Source organism: Antechinus flavipes, chromosome 4 (genome assembly GCF_016432865.1).
Source record: "Antechinus flavipes isolate AdamAnt ecotype Samford, QLD, Australia chromosome 4, AdamAnt_v2, whole genome shotgun sequence".
In the NCBI taxonomy this organism is placed as follows: Eukaryota; Metazoa; Chordata; class Mammalia; order Dasyuromorphia; family Dasyuridae; genus Antechinus; species Antechinus flavipes.
The window spans coordinates 72,042,123-72,054,814 of NC_067401.1; the positions used below are offsets into that span (position 1 = coordinate 72,042,123).

The 12,692-nt window shown below is 37.3% G+C and overlaps 1 protein-coding gene across 3 annotated transcripts in view; it reads right to left on the minus strand.

Annotated features, from left to right (window-relative positions):
- The window catches only part of RWDD3 (RWD domain containing 3), a 32,174-nt gene extending 19,858 nt beyond the window's left edge, over positions 1-12,316 (minus strand). The window contains exon 1 of one of the 3 annotated variants that reach the window (XM_051993297.1): positions 12,200-12,316. In XM_051993297.1, the coding sequence (XP_051849257.1) occupies positions 12,200-12,242 (43 nt within the window). In that variant the 5' untranslated portion in view covers positions 12,243-12,316. Of the gene's footprint in view, positions 1-6,787; positions 8,114-8,177; positions 8,289-12,199 lie in introns of those variants that run through there. The other 2 variants (XM_051993293.1, XM_051993294.1) reach the window with 2 other exon arrangements.
- Between the last annotated feature and the right edge of the window lie 376 nt (positions 12,317-12,692).

Sequence of the window (12,692 nt, forward strand, 5' to 3'; positions counted from 1 at the left end):
ATTCCTGCAATTTTCAGCAAAGTTCCTAGGGAACCTTTGTCACCTTGTACTTCTCTGGGACATCAGAGGAGAAGAAGTGCTATCAGATGGCTTTTGGCAAAGATGGGACAATCCTCTTTTGTGTCATTTTGTCTTTGTCTCTGTGTAGAATGTCTGTGTCATGTTTGTTCTGTGAGCTAAATTTTGTTACCTGGAAAGATTTAAAATTCAACTGATGAGGTTTAGATTTGGGGAACCCAAATGAAAGTAGGGTTTCTGGTGGTCGGGGAGTTAAATGAGGTCTAGTGGCAGGTTCGGGGTTCAGGGTAGGTTTCGGAGCAAGGAGTTTTGAGAACTCCTTTCTGGTGGCGCCAGAAGTTGTAAGGAATTTACAGACCCGAAAACCTAGATTGATAAAAGAGGTTTATTATGGGAATTGGAAGTAAGGTTAAAGTATGGTTAGGAAAATAGGTGAGGGTAAAGGGAGGATGACACTGGAAAGAGTATTCCAATGGGCAGAGGCTCTTGGCCTGCCAAGCATAGCATAGCATGGCATGTTTGGAACCTCTGCAAAGAAAGGATTTTAGTTTGGCTCTTTTTATAATGAGAGATTTAGCTAAAGGGGGCCTGTGGATGGAGTCCCAAGTTGGCTCCTCACTGGGTTTCAGCTAGGGCTAGAATTTGAATTAATTAACTAAGCCGACCCCACCCAGATAACAAAGATGAAACTGTTTGTCCTTGGGGCAGGGTCCCTCACTGAGGCAGAGTTGAAGGAGATTTTCTTCTTTAAGGATTTTCAGAGTTTCGGGGTCCCCTCTTCACAACCAGAAAGAAAAAAACTTCTATGCTGGGATGCTGGTATCCCAGTAGAATGCTAGGAAAGATTTCTTAATATCCTTGATTTTCACACCTTTTTAAAAAGAGAAAAAGCTTAACTTTTTCCTATGGACCTCAACTCACCAAAATAAAGTTAACTAATTAAAATTAAAATAATATCTTAACAGATTCTCAAAGTTTTGAGAACTGTGATTAAGAAGTTTAGCAATTAGTAACTTTAAGATTGCAAGAAAAAAAATTCCTGAAATATTTGAGATAATTCCAGGAATTTACCCCATTTTGAAAAAAGGAAAAAAAAAACCTAATAGCAACTCTTTGCTAATCCTTTCTTGATTCCTAACTTGTCTGAAGTCCCCTTCCGTTCCTTTGGGGAAGCAACCCAGAAGGTATTAAGGAATCTTCTCCCTTTCTCCACTCCACTCCTCAGAATCCCGAGTATATTTCAGTTGTAGGGATCGCTAAGAAGAGCAATATAGCCCAAATCCCTGTTTGCTAACTTCTCTCATCTCAGATCAGATTTCAAAAAAAAAAAAAAGAATGCTAAAGAACTGTAGGGAAACTCAAATACTGCCTCACCTGTAGAAATAGAGGAAGCAGTAAGCCATGGGAATCTATGGGGATAGCCATGGGGATAAGTAGTTTTAAAAAAGGAGCTCTAAATCAAAGGCCACTAATATGTAAATTGTAGTCTATTTGCACTGATAGTGTTAACAGTGTTTGGTAAATTTAGGAAAATAGAAAAGCAGTTTGCTACTACTTTAAACTCTAGGAACAAACTGCCTGCTTTTAAGTTATCTTGAGTCAGACTTCTAAGGGCCCTGTCAGCAAAAACTGGCACCTTAATCCTTTTCCTGACTCATAAAACAAAAATGGTTTGTGTGAATTGGAAAATAGCCAAATGGCAATTCAGTTTGTCGAGAATGTTTAATCAGAATTTAGGGAATCTCATTAACTAAAGTTAAGTCCATTTTAAAATCTATATCAATTTTAAGAATTGTCTTATTTTCTCCCTAAAACAAAAGGGAAACATTTAAGGGAATAGAAATTTCAGCTACAACTATATGGCTACAAAGAAAATTCTAAAATTGTTAACTAAGTTATTTGAAATTATTATCAGGTTAAACCTAAAATCGGTAATTACTGTGTGTGAAATAAAAGGGAGAAGGTGAAAGTCTCATCAGTTCACCTCCACAGAGTGAGAGAGAGCACAGCTCATGAAAACATTAAGAATAGCTGGGATGGGCAATAGCAAGCTCAGCCCTTTCTCTGGGTTCCCTGCCAATCCTTCCCTTTAATTTATAAGCTTGACAGTTTTTTTGAAACTATCACGGTAAGGAAGGTCATCAGCCCTAAGAAATGAGCCTACATGGAGGTAGCTCAGAGCTACTGTGACAGCCCCCACATATTTGGACTATCCAGTATGTCGATGATATGTTCTGCAGACCCACAAAGAGACTTCTCTAACTGCAGCCATAAAAAGCCTTGACTTTTAGGCCCTCTCCCCCAGGGCTAAGAAGTCTCTTTGTCTAAAGGTCCACAACTGCCTATCAGTCTATTAAATATTTGAATGAATACTCCCTCTTGCTCTACCTCCCTCTTTCAGCAAGAGGAAAAAGCAATCTTATCACTCCCTGAGCCCTTCTCAAAGAAACAAGGAGGGCAAAATAGCTTAGAAACAAGTACTACAAAGAGACAACTCACAAGGGCAACACTGATTTTCATAATATATTTCAAATGAGTTTCTGTTCTGATTTAGTACAGAAACTCACTTGAAATATATTATGAAGATTACTATAAACAAATTAGAAGTGCAAGGGATAGTTTACCTATCAGATTTATGGAGAAGGGAGGAATTTATAGCCAAAGAACTAGATAATATTATGAAATGCAAAATGGATAATTAAATTTAATTAATTAAACTTAAAGGATTTTAAAAGGTTTTGCACAACAAAACTAATGCAGCCAATATTAGAAGAGAAGCAGAAAGCTAGAGAAAAAATTTTTACAATCAGTGTTTCTGATAAAGGCCTCATTTCTAAAATATAGAGAGAATTGATTCAAATTTATAATGTCATTCCCCAATTGATAAATGGTCAAAGGATACAGATAATTTTCAAATGAAGAAATTAAAACCATATATAATCTTATTTTAAAAATGCTCTAAATCACTATTGATTAGAGAAATGCAAATTAGAACAACTCTGAGGTACACACCTCTCCTGGAGAGCAATTTGAAATAGGTCCAAACAGCTATAAAAGTGTGCATATCCTTTGATCTAGCAGTGGCACTGCTTATCTGTATCCCAAAGATAAAAGTAGGAAATGGACCAACATGAACAAAAATATTTGTAGCAGCTTTTTTTGTGATGATAAATTGGAAAATGAATAGCCCATCAGTTGGGGAATGGCTGAATAAGTTATGGTATATGAACATAATGGAACATTATTGTTCTATAAAAAATGATGAATAGGCTAATTTTAGAAAAGCATGGAACTATTTACATTAATTGATGCTGAGTAAAGCAAGCAGAACCAGGAAAACTACACAGCAACAGCAAGATTGTGCAATGATCAATTATGATAGACTTGGTTCGTCTCAGCAATTCAGTGATCCGGGGCAATCCCAATAAACTTTGGCTGGAAAATGCCATCTGCATTCAGAGAGAACTATGAAGACTGAATGTAGATCAAGATAAACTATTTTCACCATTTTTCCCCTCTCATGGTCTTTCACTTTAGTTCTGATTTTTTCTCTCCCAACACAATTCATATGGAAATATGTAAAAGATGAATGTACAATGTAAAATTTTTTAAAAAGCTTTTACATGTAAATGGGGAAAAATTTTTTAAAACACATTTTGAAGGAGTTTAATAAATGATTACAATAATTATCTCTATGCAAACTACTGAGCAACAATCAGAGAGGAAAATGAGCATACTTAGAAAAGCTAGGAATGAAAGCCAATTGAACCAGATAATCCCAAGTATATTTACAGATGAAACTGAAATAAAACAAATATATATGAAATGGAAATGTCTGAATTTAAGTTAATCATTTATGACAATAGAACTACCACTAATATTTTAGAAGCCCATGAAGAAGTAAAAAAGACACAATATGAAGACACCAATGAAGAGACAGCATTTGGTTCAGGAGATTGGTGTGTGTGTGTGTGTGTGTGTGTGTGTGGGTATGCGCGCGTGCACACGCATGTGTCCCTGCACATGAGCAAGCATACTCGTACTCCCATGTCACATGCCTGCTTTGCGTTAAGCAAAATGAAAGTAACATAAAACTACAGAAATAGAAAGTTGATTGCCTTATAGTTTGGGGTGAGCAGGAAGGTTGTCTTAGTAATATGGGTTATCAGTGGACTACTCAAATACATGACTAGAAAATTATTTTAGCCAAGCTTTCCGTAGACTTCTAATCCACTGGTTTTCATTGTTTTAAAAAGCAATGCTACTTAACAACATTCTGCTATTTTCCTCCATGTTTTACAAGTGAATTTATATTCTACAACAGTGTTACCCTAAGCTGTGATTTTTCTTCCCTGGAAAAGAAGATCAAGTATTTACTGACTTGGTTTTCTTCATACTTGTCTGACCACTGTATCTCATTCTCCTTTACTGACACATCTATAATTCACATCCCAGCTCCTAATTATGAAATCTCTGTTCTGGGCTATCTTTTCTTTTCTCTCTACATACTCATCAAGTCCTATGGGTTTAATCATCTCCATACCCAGGATGTACATATGTATGTATATAAATGTATATGTATACATACATATACATACATAACCATATATATATATTTCTAATGTAAGGAAATCTGGTGAAACCTATGGGCTGTTCCTCACAATGTTTTCAAATACATTATTTTTAAAATAGGATTAAAATAGAAACCAATTACAATGAAATAGTTACCAAACTATTTTTAAAAGAACTCATAGACCTCAGATTAAGAACCCTTTCTGTAGCCTATCATGATCTTTTTGGACCTTATCTCAGCCACTGGATTAGCTCTCCCTTAGCTTTGTGTCATCTGCAAAATTGATGCATATGCCATCTATGCCTTTATCCAAGTCACTGATAAAAATATTAAATATCACAAGGTCAAGCACAAGTCTCCAGAGTAGCAACCTTCCATTATATTAAGACCAAATTATTTATTTATTCTTTTGAGCTTGGTCATACAGTCTAAATCCATCTGATTTTTCTAATTCATCTCTCCATCTTTTCCCCAAAAACCATATGTCTTAGGTATCAACTCCTTGTAGGTCATTTTTGTCATTTCCATTGAGTATCTATATCTGTTGACAGTTATATATTCCAAGTCTACTGACTATTTTTCCCTCTAATCCATTTTCTTCTCTCAATATAATTTTTAAAAATTACTTTATCATCCTTTGCTTCTATCATTACCTTCTGTTCACTTTGAGCTTTAGGATGCTTGAAATAAACTGACATTCCTGATCATGCCACACTCCTATATTCACCTGCCATACTCAGTCTTGTTTCCCTCTTCTGTTCACCTTTTGAAAAATATGTGTATGTGTATGTACATAGGTCTCTTCAGACATATCTCATTTCTTTTCATTACAACTGTTTCCTTTTATATCTTCAGAATTTCATTCTTGAGTCTCTCCTATCATTCCTGGGGTGACTTCCATGAAATATTTTACTTTAGAGGATCCTGCCTATCTTTCCTCTGAACTCTTTGAAAACTTATTTTCTTAAAATGTAGGATTCATGTTAATTTATAACTAGATTTTCTTTCCTCCATAACAAACTGTAAAAAAAGAATGATCCCTTCTCCTCAAGCTTCCCATTATTTCCCCCTCAGCAATTAATTCCTCCTTGCTAGTGAGAATCAAATCTAGAAAAGAATTTCACCTTCTTGGTCTTCTCTACCTATTGAAAGCAAAAGTATTGATAAAGCCAGTCAATAAGTTATTAGGTGTTCTGCTTCTGACTGAAAGAGCTTTAACAGATGCCAGAAAAATTAAGTCCTACATCACTTGTATATCATAACTCTGTGTTTGTGATGTTTACCAAACTCATCTTTCTTCTTTCTGATCTGGTGGCCTATAATTTACTCCTATGGCATTGTAAGCTTTTTAATTGACTTTCACCAAATATTTTCCATCCTGTAATTGTATACTGCTTCCTATCATACCTCCATTCATCTACCTTGCTTCTTTTGAATAAGATATATTCATTCAGAGAAGAGTAGTCTTGAGTTTCATTCTCTCCATAGTATCATCACTTTTTCCTGCCCCACTCACACAAGGGTGTGATACCTATGATGTAAAAACTCTTTAACAGTTTCTTGCCTCTGGGCTTTCAAAGCATTTAAAATTTAGACTACTTCACTAAACTTGATATCACTTATTTTCTTTCTAATCCAAACTGGTTTCCCTACGTCACCCATTACTGAAATGTACTTCCACCTCACCTTTAAAAATACCTCTTTTCCTCCAAACTACTCCTCTAACTTCTGAATCATCTCCTTCCCCATTAATTATACATTTTAAATGTTTGTATATGTCTCCCTCAATAAAACGTGGTGCTTATGGGCAAGAATTATATTAGTTTTTCCTTTCAGAGTGCTTAAAATTTAGTAATAAATCCATCTTGAATGATGCAATTTGAGCCTCATTGAAGTCACTGCTTTTATATGATATGCTTTTGCAAGAAAAAGTGATAAATGGAAATCAGTATCTTTATTTTTTTTCTATTTCCCAAATTGCAGCTCATTTTATATAAACAGGTCAGATTGAAGCTATTGCACCCATAAATGCTGCCTTCTCATCTGAAGCTTCTCTTCTAATTTTATGCCAATTGTAATCCTTCAACTAGTCAATGGTATGATTATTCAAAATCAGTTGTTTCTTTTCACAATTTTACATGATTACTAGTTTAGATGTAGTCAATTTCATTTTTTTAAATGTTATTCAGTGCTCACCATGTCCAATGTCTTTCCAATGAGCTTCTAGAAGAAAATATTCATAATATATAGACATGAAGTTCTGAGAGGCTTACATATGTGGCACCTTTGGGCCATATTTTTCAAGATATTTTTCAACATTCTTCCCAGTACTCATCTTCACACTGAAATCATAAAGAACCAGAGCATATGCTGACTTAGCTTGGAGGATTTTTTCCTTTTTCTTTTTTTCTTTTTAGAGGATTTATAATCTCCCTACCTTTTAATCCTCCCCAGGAGATGACAACAAATAAACTGCAACTATTTTCATGGCAGTCTTATGCTTATGCTCAAATGAGAATTTGTGAATAAGCAACCAGTATTGGACATAAAAGGTAAACAAGTGAAGAGAATAAATAGTAATAGTGGCAGGATGGTGAAGTACCCCTATTTTGATGACACAACTCCTATCATGTTTCCTAGAAGAATATATAAACAAGGCCACCCGAATATAGGAATCCCACACATATACAAATAGACAAATGCCCTAACTCAAACACCCTTCAGTTCCCATTCCAAATATTAATAGGTGGCGTTTATATTTCTTTAAGATTTACAAAGCATTTTGCATATAATTATCTTATTTGATTTTCCTAATAACCCCGTGAGGTAAGAGTTTGTGAGAGAAGGATGCCAACTTGTAACTTTGTCTAATTGACTCCCTGGGTACCAATGCAGTCCCCGGATGAAGGAAGCTTTTCTGTAAGTTACAGCTTTGGAACCGGGATCCCACAGCTGCTAGTTCTTGGAACTCCAAGGCCAGCCCTTTCTAAGGTGGACCCTACAGATGTTATTGTCGCCATTTTTCAGATGAGGTCAGGATGGTCAGGTGCCTCGCTCCCACAGCTTGAATCTGAGTAACATCAAAGTCAAAACCCCCCGGGACAGCCGGCGCCAAAAGCGTTTTTTTTTGTTTTTTGTTTTTTGCTCAGAACACAATGCAAATGTAATTATAACAGTAAGCGAGTTATAATTTGTAAATGAATTGCACAGATTAGTTAAAGTAAAGGTGCTTTCTTTCCCCTCCAAGTCCCCGAACTCCACAGAGAGGAGGAAAGGGGAGGGACTTGGATGGGTAAAGAACGCCCCCATCATCTCCACCAAGGCATCCGAAGTAAAGCAACCTAACCCTAGGCCCTGCGCTCACTCTACAGGACATTCACTTGCTCCAAGAAAATGTCCCACAGCAGTGATTAAGATTCGGTCATCTCTCCCCATCCCGGAGGCTCGGGGACCACGTCCCTCGGGCCTCCTCTTCCTGCCGCAGACAAGTGGATTTCTAGGGTCGCTCGCGGCACAGCGCGGGGGGAAACGCTAACGAGTGGGGCCGGGCTCCCGCCGGCGCGGAGGCGAGGGGGGTGTCGGTCACCTGAGCAGCTCACCACCTCCCATTCGTCCGGCCCACAGAAAATAGCCGCTAGAGCCGCGAGCTCTTCTCGGACCAGTTCGCTCATGTCGGCGGCGCCGGCCGGCAAGACGGCCCGCCCCTTCCGCCCTTCGCCTTGCGCGCGCCGTTCTGCACGGCGCCTGCGCGGCCGCCAGAGGGCGCGCTAGCCTCTCCCTCTCTTCCCTGGACCATATAGCCCACGTGCCATGGTATCCCGAGCGAGCTCTGAGAGCAGTTTCTCTGCTTCTTATCTCTGCTGAGGAGCCTGGGGCTCCCCTGGCCTCCCGGAGTACCTAGTTCTGCGTTTACCTATGGGGGGCGCCACTGAGCACTAGACCTAAATTCAAATTCAGCCTCTGACACTGGCCCTGGGCAAGCCAATTAACTGTCTCGGTTTCCGTAATTCTACAATGAAGGTGAGGGAGGCAGGAACAACAGCACATACCTTGAACGGGTTATTGTGAGGACCATATAAATGCTTTCATCATAGTCAACTCTCTCTGCCCCTATTTGAGGTTTTCTTGGCAAAAATACTAAAGCGATTTGCCATTTCTTCCTTCAGTCCATTTTACAGATGAGAAAACTGAGCCAAACAGGGTTATACAACGAGTAAGTATCTGAGGCTAGATTTAGCCCATTTTACAGATGAGAAAACTGAGCCAAACAGGGTTATACAAGGAGTAAGTATCTGAGGCTAGATTTGAACTCAGGAATATGAGTGTTCCTGACTCTATCTGCCGCACCACTACATTATTGAGGGAGCCAAATCTCCTATCAAACTTCTAGCGACATGTAGAGATGCTGTGGACATTTTGGCTGTGGGACCCAGGACAAATCAGTTTGCCAAATGTCTCTGGCTCCTTTCTCTTCCGTGATACATTCCTGAACTCCTGATCTGCGGGATACTTACACACAGATGAAATTATAGGTCGAGCCTAGAAAGAAACTAATAAAGCCTCAGGAATTCCCCTTGCTTTTCTGAGTAGGAAACAGATCAGGAGATATGATACCCATTTGTGCAAGTGGTAAATGTCAGAGCCTAGAAACCAATGTGTTGATTATTTCCAATTCACCCTGTAAATAAGCTTGTCTGTATGTAGTTCTTTGCATATAACTCCTTAAGAACAGGAACTGTTTTTGTCTTTTTTTATATCCCCAACACTTATTAAGTACACAATAGAGGCTTACTAAAATGTTTATTACCTAACTCCAAATTTAAGATTTTTTTTCACTACAATTCTCTTGATTTTGGCTAATGGAACTAACCTCCCAGAAGAAAGGGATACTTTTCCTGTCATGAGTACCACATTTGTTGCTAGTCTGGCTCTACCAATTAGAAATCATGAAGTAGATCATAGAATTCTGCAGCTAGGAGAAGCTTTATTGTTATCTAATCCAACTCCCTTGCTTTTAAGATAGAGAAACTGGAGTTCAGAGCTATCCTGAACTTGCTTAATTAAAGACACTGCTGTGCACCAAGCTTTATAGAGAAGAAAAAGCTGAAACTGCCTCCAATCCTTCAGATTCTAGGGTGTGAAGCAACAAATAACTTTTAATATGAGGTGTGCAATAGGTAACTTCTCAGCAGCAACAAAAGGAGATTTCTTAAAATTCCATGACCTTATTTCTCAATATAAGTGGGAGGAAATTGCAAGGGAGCTTAAAAGGAAATGTTTAGTAATAATAGCTAATCTTTAAGAACATTAAAGTTCACTCTCACAATAAACTCTTAAGGTAGATAGTATTATTATCTCATTTTATAAATAAGGGAACTGAGGATCAAAGAGGTTAACAAGCTTTGCAAGAGCAAGTATCAGAGACAGAATCTGATAAAAGATCTTCTTGACTGCAAGGACAGTTCACTTGCCAATACATCTTTTGCCTTTCTATATGTAACATCAAAATATGTGAAACTTCCATTTTATATTTGAGGAAACTGAAGCTGACAAATTAAAGGACTTGTCCAACATTGAACAGCTAATAATTATCTGAAGATAGATTTTAATTTAGGCCCAGTGAGCTACTTGGCTACCTCTAATTATCATTCTATTGCTGTGAATTGCCAAATTCAGGATGAAGCCTGAAAAAGATATCTCAGTCTGCTCTCTAAGGACCACTAAAGCAGTTCTAAATCTATGGAGAAGAGGAATCTTCCATTAGAAGCCAGTTACACTGTACTGTCACACTATGGGAAAGGGTCACCTTGGAAGATAACCAGCAGATTCTCTCATAATAGATTCCAGCATATTTCTTTTAACCATACTTTAATAATAATAATAATAATAATAATAACTAGTATTGATATAACACTTTAAGTTTTTAACAAATATTATCTTTTTCTACCTGACAAAAATCATGGCAGAAAGGTGTTCCCATCTATATTTTCCTGGTGAGGAAGCTCCAAGAGCTCCACAGTGTCTGCTTCAGCTGCCTTCATGGCTGTTGCAGTAAATTGTTTTCTACAGGGAAAAGTCCACATTCTTGGAGTACTCAGCCCCCAACTCACTGACAGGTTTGAGGCCTATATGCATCCTGGGCTATAGTCAGTAGTCTTGACTTTTGTGCTACATTGGACTTGGATGACTCAGGAAGAGAGAGTGCAGCTGACAACTTTGCTCAACTCTGTCTCATTTAAAACCAATTAAGGAGCAAGTTAAGACATCACCTTATGATGTTAATAGTTTTCTTTGAAATCGAAGAGTAAAGAGCAAATGAAGAAAGTGAAGCAGACAAAGGTTACATGCTCACCCAGACCACTCAGTCTGATGCAGAATTTAAACTTGGGTCTTCCTGATCCGAACATCACTTTATCCACTTTATTCACTGCACCACTATCTCCAGCCACCTATTTGTTCATAATAGGAGCTAGTGGGTATCCAAGATAAATGAGAAGGGAAGAAAGAGAATGTCAGTTAGACCATTCTCTTTTCTTCCTGATCCTTTCACTGTACTGAGGGTTTCTGGATTCCAGATGTTGAAGACATGGTAGGTTTAAACTTAGCCCACACTACCTCAAAGCAAAACAGCTGTCAAGGAGGTGTTCTCTGCCTGGCCCAAGACCAAGCAGCCATTTGAGTGAGTATCAATATTGGTTTAGTATCTTTCTATTTCTGGTGGTAAATATACTCAAACTATAACGAATATATATTTTTCTTTTGGGAAAAGATCACACAGTATGGAAGAAACAAATAGCTTAAAGAAAAATGAATTGAATATTTGGAGTTTTTCCTGATGTTTAGAACTTTCATTTAGAACCAGAAAGGCTCTATTTCCAATTACTTCATTTAACAAATAAGGACCTGAGGAACAGAGAGATTACATGATTTGGTAATAAGTAATATGGATAATAGGTGACAGAGACTAGATTTAAAATTAGAAGTCCCTGACTCTAGATGCAATGTTCTTTCCACTGTCATGTCATGCTTTTCCAAAAACAAAAAGAGAGAGACAGAGAAAGAGAGAGTGAGAAGAAGAGAGAAAGAGAGCAAGGAAAAGAAAGAGAGAAACAGAGAGAGAGACAGACAGAGACAGAGATAGAGACAGAGAGAAAGTGGGGGGAGGGAGGGAGAACAGGTATAAATTAAGCTTTAAATAACAACAAAAAAGTGAATGAAAGCCATGTGCATACTTTCTCTCATTTCTATAAAGCCTTTATGAAAATGATCAATGCATATGTTGGGGGTATCACTGAAGAAAATAGAAGGAAACTGGTAGGGTTTTACAGACTACATCTTCACAATTAAATTAAATTAAGAAGCATAGAAAATATATGTTCCCTCTATATCTACTAATTCTTAATTACAAAAAAAGTATACAGCTCTTAGAACAAAATAGTCTTAAAGTCTCTCTTTAAACAGAATGTCTCCTACGTATATCTTATCATACAAGATATGGTAACCATAGAGATTATTTTGTTAAGTGATCCACCAAGAATCAACATAAATTGAGGTTTAAAGAAAAAAAAAAAAAAAAAAAAAAAAAAAGCAAGGCCTAACATAATTCACCTGTTTCATGGAGAAGGTCCTGTACAAATGGAAAATTTTCCATTTCACTGGGAAGGTTCTCCAAATGCTCTCCTTGTAGATATCACTGTGTTAATTTTCTCAAGACCTAGAATATTGTGATCTCCTCAATGGGATCCACAGCTATTCAAAAGAGATCTGCACAGCAATTCACAACAGAAAAACAAAGTGGGTGAAGATGAGAAAAAGAAGAATATTATAACAAAAATATCAATAAAATCATTAATATAAAAACTTAAATTCCTGTTATAAAAGTTCTGATACATCGCTTTGTTTTTATCAACAGAGATTTAAAAAAAGAAAAACTAATTCTTCCCAGAAATGGAGTTTGTGATTCATGTGCTCAGGACTGTCACATAATGTGGTTCATATGGACATCTTTCTCAGCTACTAGTGCTTCCCCTCTTAAGATTGCTTTCTATCTAATGTTTATATCCTATATATAGTTACTTATGTACAATTGTCTCATACATTA